This window comes from Rhinopithecus roxellana, chromosome 8 (genome assembly GCF_007565055.1).
Source record: "Rhinopithecus roxellana isolate Shanxi Qingling chromosome 8, ASM756505v1, whole genome shotgun sequence".
NCBI lineage: Eukaryota > Metazoa > Chordata > Mammalia > Primates > Cercopithecidae > Rhinopithecus > Rhinopithecus roxellana.
Window position 1 is genome coordinate 89,122,422 of NC_044556.1, and position 16,553 is coordinate 89,138,974.

Here is a 16,553-nt window from a genome sequence, read left to right on the forward strand (position 1 = left end):
CTCCTGACCTCAGGTGATCCATCCACCTCAGCCTCCCAAAGCACTGGGATTACAGGCGTGAACCACTGTGCTGGGCCTGATCTGTAATTTTTATCCCAACTGAGTTATAATGTATCATTCAGTGTTGTATATCAGGGGTCAGGAAACCATGGCCCATAGACCAAATGTAGCCTGCTACCTGTTTTAGCATGACCCCTATGCCAAAAATAGTGTTTACCTCTTTAAATAGTTAGGGGGAAAAAAATCAAAAGAAGAATAATAGTTTGTGACATGTGAAAATTATATAGCACTCAGATTTCAGTGTCCATAAATAAAGTTTTATTGGAACACAGCCACCCCCATTCATCTGTGCATTGCCTGTGGCTGCCTTCACACTAGGAAGACAGAGTGGAGTCACTGCAGCCTGCAAAGCCTAGAATATTACTATCTGGCCCTTTACAGAAAAAGTTTGCCAACTCCTGCTATAGGGAAGCCTGGGTAAATTAAAGATGTGTATTGTTTATACACTTAAAGAGTAAAAGATGGGCTGGGCGCAGTGGCTTACACCTGTAATCCCACTGTTTTGGGAGGCCAAGGCAGACAGATCACTTGAAGCCAGGAGTTCAAGACCAGCCTGGCCAACATGGCAAAACCCCATCTCTACTAAAAATGCTTTGGTGGCTCACACCTGTAATCCCAGCTACTCTGGGAGCTGAGGCACGACTCGCTTGAACCTGGGAGGTGGGGGTTGCAGTGGGCCGAGATCACGCCACTGCATCCAGCCTGGGCAACAGAGTGAGACCCTGTCAAAAAAAAAAAAAAAAGAAAAAGAAAAAGAAATGTGAAGTCTACAGTGAAGAAGGAAGAAGTGAAGAACACATCCACTTTGGGAGCAGACAGTGATGTGGGAAACTGCCTTGCCACTACCAGAGTGCAGTGTCTTGTGGCTGCAGGGTTTGCTGTGTTTTCTGGAAACAAACTTTGCTCTTGTGCCCTACCCTACGCATCCCTCTCAACTTGGGGTCCTGCATTTTGCTCCAGGACTTACACCAGAGGATCGATAAGTTCCGTTTCACCCCACCTTTGGAGGACAGCTGCTTCCACTATGGCTTCAACTCCAACTACCTGAAGAAAGTCATCTCCTACTGGCGGAATGAATTTGACTGGAAGAAGCAGGTGGAGATTCTCAATAGATACCCTCACTTCAAGACTAAGATTGAAGGTATGTTTGCAAAACGCCAGCCAGAGAGGGATGTGTGTCATAAGAACGCCTTCTTGCACAATGTAACTTAGAGTCAGATAAAGTTGGAGAGATTCAGAACCCAATTTTAGGTCACTGAGATGTACTTATAAGTTGTAACCTTACTAAATGCAAAAATATTGCAGTCACAGCAAATCTGTCCATCTTTAGAGCTAGGCAGGAACACATACATGCAATTTAAAAACCAAAGAAATGCACCATCCAGTCCAATGATGTGGCAGTCTTTGAGAGGAAGGATGGAGATGAGATTTAGACCCAGGCCAGGTGGGGTGGCTCACACCTGTAATCCCAGCACTTTGGGAGGACGAGGCAGGTGTATCACGAGGTCAAGAGTTCGAGACCAGCCTGGCCAAGATGGTGAAACCCCATCTCTACTAGAAATACAAAAATTAGCCAGGTGTGGTGGCAGGCACCTGTAATCCCAGCTACTCTGGAGGCTGAAGGAGAATTGCTTGAAGCCAGGAGGCAGAGGTTGCAGTGAGCCGAGATTGCGCCACTGCGCCCCAGCCTGGGCAACAGAGCAAGAATCTGTCTCAAAAACAAAAAAAAAAATTTAGACCTGGGCAGGGCCTTGGTCAGCTCAACCCATTCTTGAAGTTTTGGAGTCCATGATACCATGACTGTTCAAAGATGCTCAGCCTGTCAGTCAAGATCCTATGAAACACTGTCCTATCTGTCTGCATCTCTAGGCCTCATGTCCCAACTATATCACAGGTTGTCACACAATGTCACCAGGAAGGGAAGGTATCTTTCAGAATTTTCTTGGGAAGGTAACCCCAGGATCATTGGGATGAAGTAACAGTTTGCTTAGTGAAAAAGCATTTTTTTAACCCCAAAAAGATTTAGAATTAAATATGGGCTGGGCGCGGTGGCTCATGCCTGTAATCCCAGCACTTTGGGAGGTCGAGGCAGGTGGATCACCTGAGGTCAGGAGCTCAAGACCAGCCTGGCCAACATGGTAAAACCCTGTCTCTACTAAAAATACAAAAATCAGCTGGGTGTGATGGCTCACGCCTGTAATCCCAGCTACTCGGGAGGCTGAGGCACGAGAATCTTGAACCTGGGAGGAGAGGTTGCAGTGAGCTCAGGTGGCACCACTGCACTCCAGCCTGGGCTCCATCTCAAAAAAAAAAGACTCTGCTTTCAGGTCTTTTGGATCTATACCCAGAAGTGGACTTGCTGGATCAGGTAATTCTGTGTTTAATTTTCTTAGGAACCGCCATACTGTGTTCTGCAGCAGCTGTACCATTTTACTTTCCCATCGAACAATACCTCGGAATCCCAATTTCTCCAAATCCTTGCCAATATGTTTTTTTTCCTTTCTTTTTTTCGGTAATGGTCATCCTAATGGGTATGAAATGGTATCATATTGTGGTTTTGAGTTACATTCTCCTAATGATTACCGATGTTGAGCATTTTTTATGCGGTACTTATTGGATTCTTTGTAATTTCTCTGAAGAAATGTCTGTACATGTCTTCTGTCCATTTTTGGGCTTTTTGTTAGGGTTTAGGAGTTCTCTATATATTCTGAATAAAATCTCTTATATGATATTTGTAAATGTTTTCACCCACTCTGTGGGTTGCCATACAATGAATCTTTTTTTTTTTTTTTTTTTGAGACAGAGTCTCACTCTGTCGCCCAGGCTGGAGTGCAGTGGCACGATCTCAGCTCACTGCAAGCTCTGCCTCCCGGATTCACGCCATTCTCCTGCCGCAGCCTCCCGAGTAGCTGGGACTATAGGCCCCCGCCACCACGCCTGGCTAATTTTTTGTATTTTTTTTTCAGTAGAGACGGAGTTTCGCCATGTTAGCCAGGATGGTCTCAATCTCCTGACCTCGTGATCTCCCCACCTTGGCCTCCCGAAGTGCTGAGAATACAGGCGTGAGCCACCGCTCCTGGCTACAATTAATCTTTTTAAAAGACAAGGTCTTGCTGTGTTGCTCAGGCTGGAGTACAGTGGCTATTCACAGGTGTGATCATGGCCCACCACAGCCTCAGACTCCTGAGCTCAAGCAGTCCTCTTGCCTCAGGCCTCTTGAATAGCTGGTACTATAGGCGAGCACCACTATGCCCAGCTTGTTAATTTTTTATATTGAGGAAATTGTACATGTTAGGAATCTTATTTTTAATGTTTAAGATAATTTGGCCTTTTCAAGGAACAGCTAAAATTTTAATTTGTTAAAATTCTGGGAATTAAAGTATATGAAAGACGTGTTGGTCAGTCAGATAAACTAAAGTTCCTAAAAAAAAGAAATTGAAATTATACAGTGTTAACTGGGTGTGGTGGCATGCACCTGTAGTTCCAGCTACTCAGGAGGCTGAGGCAGGAGGATCGCTTGAGCCCAGGAATTCAAGGCTGCAGTGAGCTATGAGGACATCACTGCACTAGGTGACAGATCAAGACTCCATCTCTTAAAAAAAGAGAGACCGGCCAGGCGTGGTGGTGCACGCCTGTAATCCCAGCACTTTGGGAGGTCAAGGCAGGCAGATCACGAGGTCAGGAGATCGAGACCATCCTGACTCACATGGTGAAACCCCGTCTCTACTAAAAATAAAAACAAATTAGCCAGGCATGGTGGCGGGCGCCTGTAGTCCCAGCTACTCGTGAGGCTGAGGCAGGAGAATGGCGTGAACCCAGGAGGCGGAGGTTGCAGTGAGCCAAGATCACGCCACTGTACTCCAGCCTGGGCGACAGATCGAGACTCCATCTAAAAAAAAAAGAGAGAAAGCAAGCCAGTCGCGGTGGCTCACGCCTGTAATCCCAGCACTTTGGGAGGCCGAGGTGGGTGGATCACAAGGTCAAGAGATGGAGACCATCCTGGCCAACATGGTGAAACCCCGTCTCTACTAAAAATACAAAAATTAGCTGGGTGTGGTGGCATGTGCCTGTAATCCCAGCTACTCGGGAGGCTGAGGCAAGAGAATTGCTTGAACCAGGGAGGCGGAGGTTGCAGTGAGCTGAGATCGCACCACTTTACTCCAGCCTGGTGACAGAGCAAGACCCTATCTCAGAAAAAAAGGGAGAAAGGAAGGATGGATGGAAACCTTGACTTGGCAGCAAACATCCTTGCCTGGGCAGCAAACATCCTTGTTCTCCTGATGCAAGTGGGCCAGGCCTGAGGGAGACTGAGTCAGAGAAAAGCTAAGTCCCAGTGATGTGTGTCCTGGAACTACAGCCCTTCCTGGAGCTCAGGCAAGAACACTAAAAAAAAAAAAAAAAAAAAATTCTGGAATAATTTTTTTGATCAAATTTGGACTCCTCTTGAGTGTTGCTGTATTCTTTACAGGATTTTGATATCTTCCGTTATTAGCCTAACAAGAGGGTTCAAGCCACTTAATCCCAGCCAAACTGCTGTATGCAATTACCAGAGGTTCCTGTTTGGATCCCTGGCACAAAATTGCCTGGCTTCCTTGAGTTTGACTTGGATCCCTGTGTTGTCCCAGCTCTTCAGTGTCCATCCAGCAGAAATTAACAGGGCGCCTGCTGTACCCAGGCATTCTGCTGGGGCTGGGGACACATAGGGAGGACAGGGTCTCTCCTTCACAGGTCATAGGTTCTTCCGGGGCAATTACAGCACATAGTGGCAGCGTTATGAGGGAGGAGGTTCTGGGAGTTTCGTGAGCCCCACGATCTTCCTTTGAATGTGAGGGAAGGCTTCCTGGAGGAGGTGGCATCTAAGCTGAAATGAGTGGGACTTTGCCAGGTGTGTGGGGAAGGTGGTCCAAGAAAGGGGAACAGCATGTTCAAAGGCCCAGAGGCAGGAGGCATTAAAGGGCCCTTTCCCTCCTGGCAGCTGCCAGCCTTACCCCACTGGACCCTTTCAGAGTTCCTCATGACACTGGGGTTTTTTTAGAGACAGGGTCTCACTCTGTCACCTAGGCGAGTGCAGTGGTGTGATCACAGTTCACTGCAGCCTTAACCTCCTGAGTTCAAACAATCCTCCCACCTCAGCTTCCCAAGTGTCCCAGCTAGGCTATTTATTTTATTTTATTATTATTATTATTATTTGCATTGTTAATAGAGACGAGGTCTCACCATGTCGTCCAGGCTGATCGCAAACTTCTGGGCTCAAGCAGTTCTCCCACCTTGCCCTCCCAAAGTATTGGGATTACAGGCATGAGCCACCACACCCAGCTGACATTGGGTGTTTACAGTGCAAAACCTCCCTCAGGTACAACTGCTCCAAAAGAGCCAGTTTCCAGCATTGAATTCATCGTGGAGTTACCCATGTATGGTTCTGGCACCCTGCCCAGGGCTGGAGGCCTGTTCTTGGCCTTGGTCCTTGTGGTTTGGAGTCCCTCCTCTGGGCCTGGATTCCTGTGTTCTCTGCCCATTCCCCCACAGTGCTGAGTGGGCAGCCTCTGGTCTGTGGGCCCAGCAAACCTTCAATATCTCCCTGAATCTTGTCCTGGGCCCCCAGGCTGGGGTTGGTCCAAGTCCTCCTTCTTCTCTCTCATAGTGGACTTCTTCAGGGTCCTCTCTGTCACTGCACTACCCCTGCACTCCTGGATGCTCATAGCCCAGCCTCCAACCCCCACCCCAGTGTTTTGTCCTCATCCACACTGGCCTCACTGTTCAGCCTCCCTGCCCCTACCACTTCCCTGCTCATTCTATGCTGAGCTTCCAGATCTATCCCACATCCTGGGCCTCCCACCGCAGGAGACCAGATGCTGTCCTCAGAGTCTGAGAGCTGACAAGGGTGTCAGAGACCTCTGGATAAGCCCAACCCCATCACGTCGAGGAAGAAGGGAACTGCCTGAGGCACCAGGTCTCCAGACTCCCTGCCTGCCCCTTTTTCCTTTACCCTTGGCCCTGACACCCAATACCCCACCCCCTTCCCTCTTCCCCTCCAACCCCAGCACTGCCATCCTGAGCCCTCCTCAGCTCTGGGATGCTAACCCAGCAGCCCTGTCATGGAGCATCCTATGGGTGCCTCAGACCTATAGGGAAAGTCAGAAAGAGTATTTCCTCCCACAAAGGGAAACGGACCCATGAGGCAAACTATGAGCTATGGGCTTTTAAAAAATGTCTTGCCGGGTGTGGTGGCTCACGCCTGTAATCTCAGCACTTTGGGAGGCCAAGACGGGCAGATCACGTGATGGCTGGAGTTCAAGACCAACCTGGCCAACATGGTGAAACCCTGTCTCTACTAAAAATATGAAAATTAGCCAGGCGTGGTGGCACATGCCTGTAGTCCCAGCTACTCGGGATGCTGAGGCAGGAAAATTGCTTGAACCAGGGAGATGGAGGTTGCACTCAGCTGAGATCGTGCCATTGCATCCCAGCCTGGGCAAGAAGAGCGAAACTCCATTTCAAAAAAAAAAAAGTCTTGACAAGGCTTGGTGGCTCACGCCTGTAATCCCAACACTTTGGGAGGCTGAGGCAGGAGGAAGCCAGGAATTTGAGGCCAGCCTGGGCAACTTAGCGAGACTCTGTCTCTATTTTTAAAAAGTCTTAATTTTTAAAATTCAAATATTTAGGCCAGGTACCATGGCTCACACCTGTCATCCCAGAACTTTGGGAGGCCAAGGGGCAGGCGGATCACGAGGTCAGGAGATCGAGACCATCCTGGTTAACATGGTGAAACCCTGTCTCTACTAAAAAATACAAAAAAAAGACCGGGCGCTATGGCTCACGCCTGTAATCCCAGCACTTTGGGAGGCAGAGGCGGGCGGATCACAAGGTCAGGAGATCAAGACCATTCTGGCTAACACGGTGAAACCCCTACTAAAAATACAAAAAATTAGCTGGGCATGGTGGTGGGTGCCTGTAGTCCCAGCTACTCCAGAGGCTGAGGCAGGAGAATGGCGTGAACCTGGGAGGCAGAGGTTGCAGTGAACCAAGATCGCACCACTGCACTCCAGCCTAGGTGACAGAGTGAGACTCCGCCCCCCCCCAAAAAAAAAAATTCAAATATTTAAAATGGAAAAGCACAGAAGGAAATATAGTGAGAAGCAGCTCCCTCTTGCCCCTGTGCTGGCCAGAGGCAGCTGTGTTTTACTCGTGCGTCCTGGGAGAGCCTGTGCATCCGCAAGCGTGGATGTGTATTTTTTCTCTAATTTAAAACTCCAATGACAATGTGGTGGAATTTGAATTAAAAAGAATCTCACATCATGCAGTGTGTTCCAAGGGAGATAAGATCACCTACTAAAATAAACTTTAGAATAGGAGTAAATTTAGCAACATAGAAGGACACCCAGGATACATTGTTAAGTAAAAAAAAAAAAGAAAAAAGAGGTTCTAAAATAGAATGTATGTATAGTTCTATTTTTGTTAAAAGTTATGTTCTCTAAGTCTTTTTAAAAAGTTTGAACTGTCACAGCCAAGAAGGGTCTAAAGAGACATGACAGCTCAGTGGAGTGTGGGTCCTGGTGGGGATCCTGGAACAGAAAATGGACATTAGGGGAAAAAACTAAGGAACTCTGGCTAAAATTTTGTTGTGTGTAGCTGCCAGTATTATCCAGGTTTTAAAAAGGAGAAAATCCTGGCCGGGTGTGGTGGTTCACACCAGTAATCCCAACACTTTGAGAGGCCAAGGTGGGAGGATGGCTTGAGTTCAGGAGTTTGAGACCAGCCTGGGCAACATAGTGAGACCCCATCTCTACAAAAAAATAAAATAAAATAACAAAAAGGAGCTAGACATGGTGTTGCCTACCTGTAGTCCCAGCTACTTGGGAGGCTGAGGTGGGAGGATCGCTTGAGCCCGGTAGGTTGAGGCTGCAGTGAGCCATGATGGTGCCACTGCACTTCAGCCTGGGCAACACAGTGAGACCTCATCTCTAAAAGAAGAAGAAGAAGAAAAAAAGGAAATCCTGCAATGTATGACAACATGAATAAACTCTGAGGAAATAATGCTAAGTGAAATAAACCAGGGATAGAAGGACAAATACCGCATGATTCCACCTATAGGAGGAATCTGAAATAGTCAAACTCAACAGAAGCAGAGAGTAGAAGGGTGGTTGTCAGGGGTTGGGGAATGGGGAAACGGTGTTGCTGATCGTTGCTGTGTAAAGTTTGAGTCCTGCCAACCGAAGACATCCTAGAGATGTGCTGTACAGCAGAGCGCCGTCGGTGTTGGGCATTTACAAATCTGTTAAAAGGGTAGGACCCATATTAAGTGTTCTCGCCATATAATAAAAAGTGTAAACACTAAGGAAATCAGACTATGGACTTTATAGTTAATAATATCTCAGTCTGGTTTGTTAATTGTAATAAATGTTTCATGCTAACATAAAATATTAATAATGGAGGAAATCCGGCGGCTTTGAGGTATGTGGGAGTTTTCTGGACTCTTGGCAGTTTTTCAGCAATCTAAAACTGTCCCAAAATAAAGTTTAGACAGACAACACCATGTTGTCTTTTGAGAGTGGGATTACCTGTGAGTCTTCCCCCTTTGGCTTATCTGTGTTTTCTGAGTTTTCTACGGTAAATATGTATTATTTATATAATATATTAACGACAGAACAGAACATTAGCTACACCATGCTGACTGCACCAGCCCTGGTGGCAGAGGGTTCCAGGCATGGTAGCCACCCTCACTATGAGTGCCATAAGGGCCCAGTTGCTGTCCAGGGCACTGGCCTGGGAAGGGGCTGCCTTCTTTTGATATACAGAGGCCCCAAGTCAGTCCAAAGGAGACCGGAATCCATTTACCTGCCCTTGGCTATGATGATGTTTCCAGCATTGCACTTAAAAAAAAAAAAAAAAAAAAACTTCCACTTTATTTTAATTGTTTGAGATGGAGTCTTGCTCTGTTGCCCAGGCTAGAGTGTGGTGGTATGATCTCGGCTCAGTGCAGCCTCTGCTTCCCAGGTTCAAGTGATTCTCTTGCCTCAGCCTCCCGAGTAGCTGGAATTGTAGGCGCCTGCCACCACGCCCGGGTAATTTTTTTGTATTTTTCATAGAGACAGGGTTTCACCATGTTGGCCAGGCTGGTGTCGAACTCCTGACCTTAGGTGATCTGCCCATCTCAGCCTCCCAAAGTGCTAGGATTACAGGCATGAGCCATCACACCAGGCCCAAAAATCTTCCACTTTAAAGAAAATGTCATTTGGTAATTAGAAAAAGGTAACATTTTGTCACTGTGTATGAAAAACGTTATGCATTTAATACCTGTTCACTGTAGAAAAAATGGAAAGTACATAAAACTCAAAGAGAAATTAAAAGCACTGGAATCTACTGCTCAGAGAGAGCTGCTTTTTACATTCCTAAATTTTAAAAACTCACCAATATATGGTATAACTACAGTATACGCATAGATGACTTTACAAAACCTGGGTCACACAATGGATATGACTTGATCATATGCTTTTACCTCCCAGTAATATCTACTGATCTGTTTTCTATGTTAAATAAATATACATCTACCCTGTCCATTTAGATGACTGAATTGGACTCCAGTATACTGTCAAACTATACTTGATTAATCCCATATTGCTGGATATGTGGGGCTTTCTCCCTACCCTCCAGATTTTAAATTATAGACCAAGTATTTATGGAGGCCTGCTGTGAGCCAGGAGCTGTCCTGAGCCCTGGAAACCCAGCAGTGCCTGTACAGACCTGGCCCTGCCATCAGGGGGCACCTCTAAGGAAACCGGGAAGCAATAATCGTAGCTCCCTTGCAGGGAGGTGGTAAAGGCGAGTGAGGACGTCTGTGCACCTGGAGCACAGTGTGAATATGAAACCAGTGTCAGCCATTACTGTCGGAGGATGGGGGCACTAAGGCTGGCAGTACTCAATATCCAGGTTCTGGGGGGTGCCAGAGCCTGACCACACAGGGTCTTCTCTCCCTCCACCCTGACTGTGCTCTCTCCCCCAGGGCTGGACATCCACTTCATCCACGTGAAGCCCCCCCAGCTGCCTGCAGGCCATACCCCGAAGCCCTTGCTGATGGTGCATGGCTGGCCTGGCTCTTTCTACGAGTTTTATAAGATCATCCCACTCCTGACTGACCCCAAGAACCATGGCCTGAGCGATGAGCACGTTTTTGAAGTCATCTGCCCTTCCATCCCTGGCTATGGCTTTTCAGAGGCATCCTCCAAGAAGGGTATGGGGCTGCTAGAGCCTCCATAACTGCCCCGTCCTTGCCAAGGGTGGGCCAGATGTTCCCACCAGGCTCTCCTTCCGGGAGGGTGAGCAGGGAGTTAGCCCTAGGAAGCTGGGAAAGGAGGGGCCAGAGAGGCTGGCCCCAGACACACTACCCTCCAGGGCTGGAGATGCCACCCCTACGTTTGGGCTCCAGGATTCCTTCTTGTCTCTGTGAGCTTTTCTCACCTCTACCTGGGAGGAGGCGGGCCTGAGAAATTTCATAGAACACCCAGAGGGCCCATGGAGCAATCTGCCTGTGACTCCATGCCTTTCCCCATCACCGCCAGGGTTCAACTCGGTGGCCACCGCCAGGATCTTTTACAAGCTGATGCTGCGGCTGGGCTTCCAGGAATTCTACATTCAAGGAGGGGACTGGGGGGCCCTGATCTGCACCAATATGGCCCAGCTGGTGCCCAGGTGAGGTCACTGTCGGGGTGGTGGGTGTGTGTTTGTGCGTGTGTGTCCTCTAAGAGATGGACCTCTGTGCAGGGTGGGCCACGGTCCCCCCAGGGGAGAGGAGGGAGTGTGACCTGTCACTCAGCAGTGCCTGAGGCATGTTGACTTGGATTTTCCTGTCTATAACCCAGGGTTGCGGCTCTGGGCCAGGTTCCCAGGCAGAGAAGGCCTATGATAGGAGGCGAATGTCAGGCTTTAGACCTCTGCTGGACCAAGCTCTGGGACAGCCCTGAGCAGAACTCCCCAGAAACTCTATTTTTCCCCAACCTCCCTCCTCCAACTCCCCTGGCCTCCCCAGTGGGGCTGGTGCTGAAAGAGGCTGGCCCTGTGCTCGATCCTCAACCCTGAGGCCTGTTCATCCTCCGCCATCTCTCCTCTCCCCCTCTCCTTGACACCACCCCAGCCTCACCTGGGCCCCTCTCTCTGCCCTCAGCCACGTGAAAGGCCTGCACTTGAACATGGCTTTGGTTTTAAGCAACTTCTCTACCCTGACCCTTCTCCTGGGACGGCGTTTCGGGAGGTTTCTTGGCTACACTGAGAGGGATGTGGAGCTGCTGTACCCCGTCAAGGAGAAGGTCTTCTACAGCCTGATGAGGGAGAGCGGCTACATGCACATCCAGTGCACCAAGCCCGACACCGTGGGTGAGCATGCTCAGGGGGCCTTGCCCACTGCTGGCTCCACTGGGGTGGCGAGACCCCGCGGGGGAACCTCACCACCCCACCCCAATGCTGCCCACAGGAGAAAGCCTCTTATAAGGACCTCCCAGCCCTTTAGATCTTTAAACTGCATTTTCCCATAAAATCAAGAGGATGGACTCTCAGCAGATTCCCAGGCCAATTTAGCAACTCTGTTTAGCCGACTCATAGTGGCTTCACCCCTGATCTCCCACCCCTGAGTCTATATCCTACACTGAAAAGCAGAGGGATGGAGGGGTTGGGGTAGGAGGAATCCTGGGGGTGGGCAGCTCTGGGCTGCAGGGGAGAGGGGAGAGGGTACCCTGGGGCCTTGGGAAAGAGGTTCCCAGGCAGTGAGGGAGGGCCCAGCAACCACATCTGCCACCAGGGTCCTGTTAAACAGGGTCCAGGACAAAACTTTTTTCAAAAAGATAAATTTATAAAGGAACCAGTAAAATTTTAAAAAGAAACAATTCAAAGACAAATAACACTGAAATTAATTTGCTGACAGACACAAAACTTGTCAACATCCACAGAGTAATATCAATTAAATCGTCATGGGACAAAATGCATTTGCCTCTATGAACGAGTCATTCGCATTACCCTCGGTTCTCTACAATTCACAGAACTGTAAAATAGCTCAATGACAAGGAAAGATGGGAACTCTATAGAATCACGTAAGTCCAGAAGGTCTGCTAGGTAACTCCCTAGATCGTGTTCAGAAGACACCCAGGAATTGTCTTGCCCGTTTTGAGGTTCTTTATAGTTTTCGTGGCAGTCCCATGCACACACACACGAGGCAGCTCATAATCATAATAATGGCACTTTATAAAATCAGTATTTTTCTCTGATTATAAAATACATGTTCATTGTCAAAAAGATTAAAAATGCAGGCCGGGCGCGGTGGCTCAAGCCTGTAATCCCAGCACTTTGGGAGGCCGAGACGGGCGGATCACGAGGTCAGGAGATCGAGACCATCCTGGCTAACACTGTGAAACCCCGTCTCTACTAAAAAATACAAAAAACTAGCCGGGCGAGGTGGCGGGCGCCTGTAGTCCCAGCTACTCGGGAGGCTGAGGCAGGAGAATGGCGTGAACCCGGGAGGCGGAGCTTGCAGTGAGCTGAGATCCGGCCACTGCACTCCAGCCTGGGCGACAGAGTGAGACTCCGTCTCAAAAAAAAAAAAAAAAAAAAAAAAAAAAAAAAAAAAAAAAAAAAAGATTAAAAATGCAAAAAGTACAAAACATTAAAGGCAATCTCGTATAACCTCTCCTCCCTCCCCACATCTCCTCTCCCTCAAAAGAACTTGTGAACATTTTGGTGATTAATTTTTACAAGTCAAGTATGTCCATATCACCAACACGTCCCCAACACTCCAGATGCCCCTCAGGGTTCTCTCCCAGGCACCATGCTCTGACTTCTGACTCAGATGGTTTTGGTTGTGCCTGTTTAACTCCTTCTGTGAATAGAATCACAGAGTATGTACCCTTGAGTCCGGCTTCTTTTGCTCAATATTATGTTTGTGAGATTCATCTATGCTGTTGTCACAGCCATTTTCTTTTTTTTTTTTTTAGACCAAGTCTTGCTCTGTTGCCCAGGCTAGAGTGCAATGGCGCAATCTCAGCTCACTGCAACCTCCACCTCCCAGGTTCAAGCAATTCTCCTGCCTCAGCCTCCCAAGTAGCTGGGATTACAGGCACCCACCACCACGACTGGCTATTTTTTGTATTTTTAGTAGAGGTGGGGTTTTACCACGTTGGCCAGGCTGGTCTTGAACTCCTGACCTCAGGTGATCCACCCACCTTGGCCTCCCTAAGTGCTGGGATTACAGGTGTGAGCCACCACACCCAGCCTGTCCCAGCCTACTTTTTTTTTTTTTTTTTTTTTTGAGACGGAGTCTCGCTCTGTCTCCCAGACTGGAGTGCAGTGGCACGATCTCTGCTCACTGCAACACTCCGCCTCCCGGGTTCAAGCAATTCTCCTGCCTCAGCCTCCCAAGTAACTGGGATTACAGGCATTGCCATCATGCCTGGCTAATTTTTAGTAGAGACAGGATTTCACCATGTTAGCCAGGATAGTCTTGAACTCCTTACCTCAAGTGATCCACCCTCCTCGGCCTCCCAAAGTGCTGGGATTACAGGCATGAGCCAACGCCCCCAGCCTGTCCCAGCCATTTTTAATGACTGTACAGTATTTTGGCTTATGAGTATATCAATATTTATTTGTAACTGATCCCTTATTTTAGACTTTTTTAGGTGGCTTCTCATTTTTCATGAATCAGAACACATAGACTGAAAAACCCCACCTTTTTAAAAACAGCACTTCTCACTGGGACCCCACCAAATGCAGAGGCATGGGCCCTTCCGTTTGAAGGAAGCTAACTGTTTATCAGATGAGGATGCTGAGGCAGAGAGTTAAGGAAGCGAAGCGTGTGAGCATCAGGAGTTAGGGCAGACCTGTGCTCGAACGTGGCCTCCTGCCCACAGCCCCGCCCTCTGTGGCCAGTGCCACATGTCACACGTGAAGCTCCAGCTCCCTGGTCCCCAGGCCTGAGTCTCTCCCTTGCTCCCCCCCACGCCAGGCTCTGCTCTGAATGACTCTCCTGTGGGTCTGGCTGCCTATATTCTAGAGAAGTTTTCCACCTGGACCAATACGGAATTCCGATACCTGGAGGATGGAGGCCTGGAAAGGTGAGACCCTGGTTTGCCCCTGCAGTCGTGACCCTCGGCCCAGCAGCCAACCTCCTCACCCTCTTCATCCCCTTGTCTGGTTGCTCTGCATGGGGCGCTCACCAAATTCTATTGTTGACTTTCTTACAAAGCCTCACCCCGTGACCAACGTAGCTGCATTTTTCGGGTGAGGCGGCCTGGTGAGTTGCTCCCAGCCTCACAGTGCATGGTCAGGACTAGGATGCAGGCTCACCTGCTTGTGCTCCTTTTGCTGAACAGGCCCCTCTGGGGATTAGGGAGCCCAGAGGGCAGCAGGCACCACGTTATTGCCAAGAGCATCTGGGCTCTTCCTCCTGCTTCCCTGGAGAACCTGGCATCAGGGTCACATGACTGTGTGTTCCAGGAGGGTGGTCGCAGAAAGACAGGAGGCTGTTACATCTCTCAGAGCCTTTAAGGCTGTATCCTCTACATGCCTGACTCCCAGCTCTGTGGCCTGACTCAGGCTTCACCAAGGTCAGCTCTGACCCACCCTTTCCAGGGCCCATCCCTTTATTCCTTCAGTGACACACAGAGGACCAGATAGTGCTGGGGATGGGAAAGAGAGTAAAATGAGACTGAATCCCGCGTTAGGGGTACGGACTCTGTCTTGGCCATGCTCTAGCCCCATCACCTAGAACAGTGCCGGGTGAACAGTGGGAGCCCAGTACCTAGATGTTGAATGAATGCACAAAGGACTGTGAGAATTCAGTGTAAGGAGGATTCTCTTTGTCTAAGTGGCAGAGAGGGAAAATGACCAGGAGAATGTATCTGATTTGGGCCTTGGAGGATGAGTAGGAGTTTGCTGGATGGAGGAGAGAAATTTAGGCAGAGAGAAATTTAGGCAAAGAGAAAAGCCATAAAAAATGCAAGGAAAGGGTGCTTGCAAAGGATGGCTTGTCCAGAGGCTGAAGCAGGTACGCTGGGGCCAGATTGCAAGCAAACTCATTCTTGCAGGCAGGTCCTCACCACCTCCAAGAGCCTCAGTAGGGCCTTCCTCTGGGATCTGCTTCCCCTGCCCTACATTCAGCAGGACCCAGGGGTCGATGGAGCTCCTGCAGGACCACATTGGCAAGGGGTCTGGCCTGTTCCTTGTACACGGATACCTGGAACCAGACGCGAGGCCCCACCAGACTGTCCCACTAGGCCACTCCTGCAGCTCTGGCCCCGGGTTACAGGGAGCACCAAAGCCCTGAGCAGGAGGCAGACAGGATCAGATCTGTGTTCCAGAAAGAACCGGAACACACAAGAGTGGAAATGGTGGTGGTGGTAGTTTTCAAGCGGCGGGCAGAGCCGAAAGGGAGATGGAAGCATTTGGCCGACGTGCAGAAATCCATCTCACAGAGTTGGCATGTGTACTGGAACTAGTTTTCATTGATGTTTTCATTTTGCCACCAAAATCACATTGAAAAGGCTGTTCCCTTTATCTCTGTCCCTGCTCCGTGCTGCTGTTGCTAGAGATCCAGGGTTTGAGAGAGGAAGGTGGGGTTGGGAGCGCCTGCTCTGGGGACAGTGGAAGGTGGGGTGGGGGCTGTGGAGTGTGCATCCTAGACCCAAGTTGCCCAGGTTTGGATTCTCCACTTAATAAGTAAAATGGAGATAATAGTACCTATGTCCCATAGGCTACTGAGAGGAAAACATGAATTAAATGAAGGTAAGGAGCTTGGAACATGCTGCCTGGTACGTGGTCACCATAGTAGCTGATGCCCTGAGCAGTTTCATGGTGCAGGGGTGGAGTGGAGGGAGGAGATGTCAGTGGCAGGAGAGAGGGGATGGATGTGTAGAGTCAAGGTGGGTGTGGGGGAGGACCTTGGGGTGATAAGAGACACTTCGATTAAATCCATGCACTCCAGTCTGGAGTCCTGGGCAAAGCCTGCCTGTGACATGAGGATACCACACACCTTGCATGAGGTCTGAGGAGGGAAGTCGCATGGTCAGGGCCTGGCATTTGTAGGACTGTCCAGCTGCCCTTTGTCACACAACTGCATCTAGCACTGAGAGTGGGGCTTTGTGTTCTGCGTTCCCAGGAAGTTCTCCCTGGATGACCTGCTGACCAACGTCATGCTCTACTGGACAACAGCAACCATCGTCTCCTCCCAGCGCTTCTACAAGGAGAACCTGGGACAGGGCTGGATGACCCAGAAGCATGAGCGGTGAGCCTGGCTGACTGAGAACAGGGGCCTCTGAGGCTGGAGGCAGGGGGATGGCCAGTCTGGAGCTCCAGTAAGGGCCCTCAGTGGTGGGATAAGTATAGCCTTGCCTGCAGGGGTGCTATAGAGGGCCCTTGGATGGGAACACTAAAGGTCAAGGGGTTTGAAGAAAGCCCTCATGGAGGGACCACGTGCCTGGCTCCCGGGCGGCCTTCAGTACTGCTCCCCAGTCCAGGAT

At 49.4% G+C, this 16,553-nt stretch overlaps 1 protein-coding gene across 2 annotated transcripts in view; it reads left to right on the top strand.

Moving 5' to 3' along the window:
- The window catches only part of EPHX1 (epoxide hydrolase 1), a 37,911-nt gene that overhangs the window by 20,662 nt on the left and 696 nt on the right, over positions 1–16,553 (top strand). For both annotated transcript variants that reach the window (XM_030935666.1, XM_030935667.1), the window contains exons 3-8: positions 1,021–1,201; positions 10,061–10,288; positions 10,617–10,746; positions 11,219–11,427; positions 14,042–14,150; positions 16,193–16,318. In XM_030935666.1, coding sequence (XP_030791526.1) covers positions 1,021–1,201; positions 10,061–10,288; positions 10,617–10,746; positions 11,219–11,427; positions 14,042–14,150; positions 16,193–16,318 — 983 coding nt within the window. The remainder of the gene's footprint in view (positions 1–1,020; positions 1,202–10,060; positions 10,289–10,616; positions 10,747–11,218; positions 11,428–14,041; positions 14,151–16,192; positions 16,319–16,553) is intronic.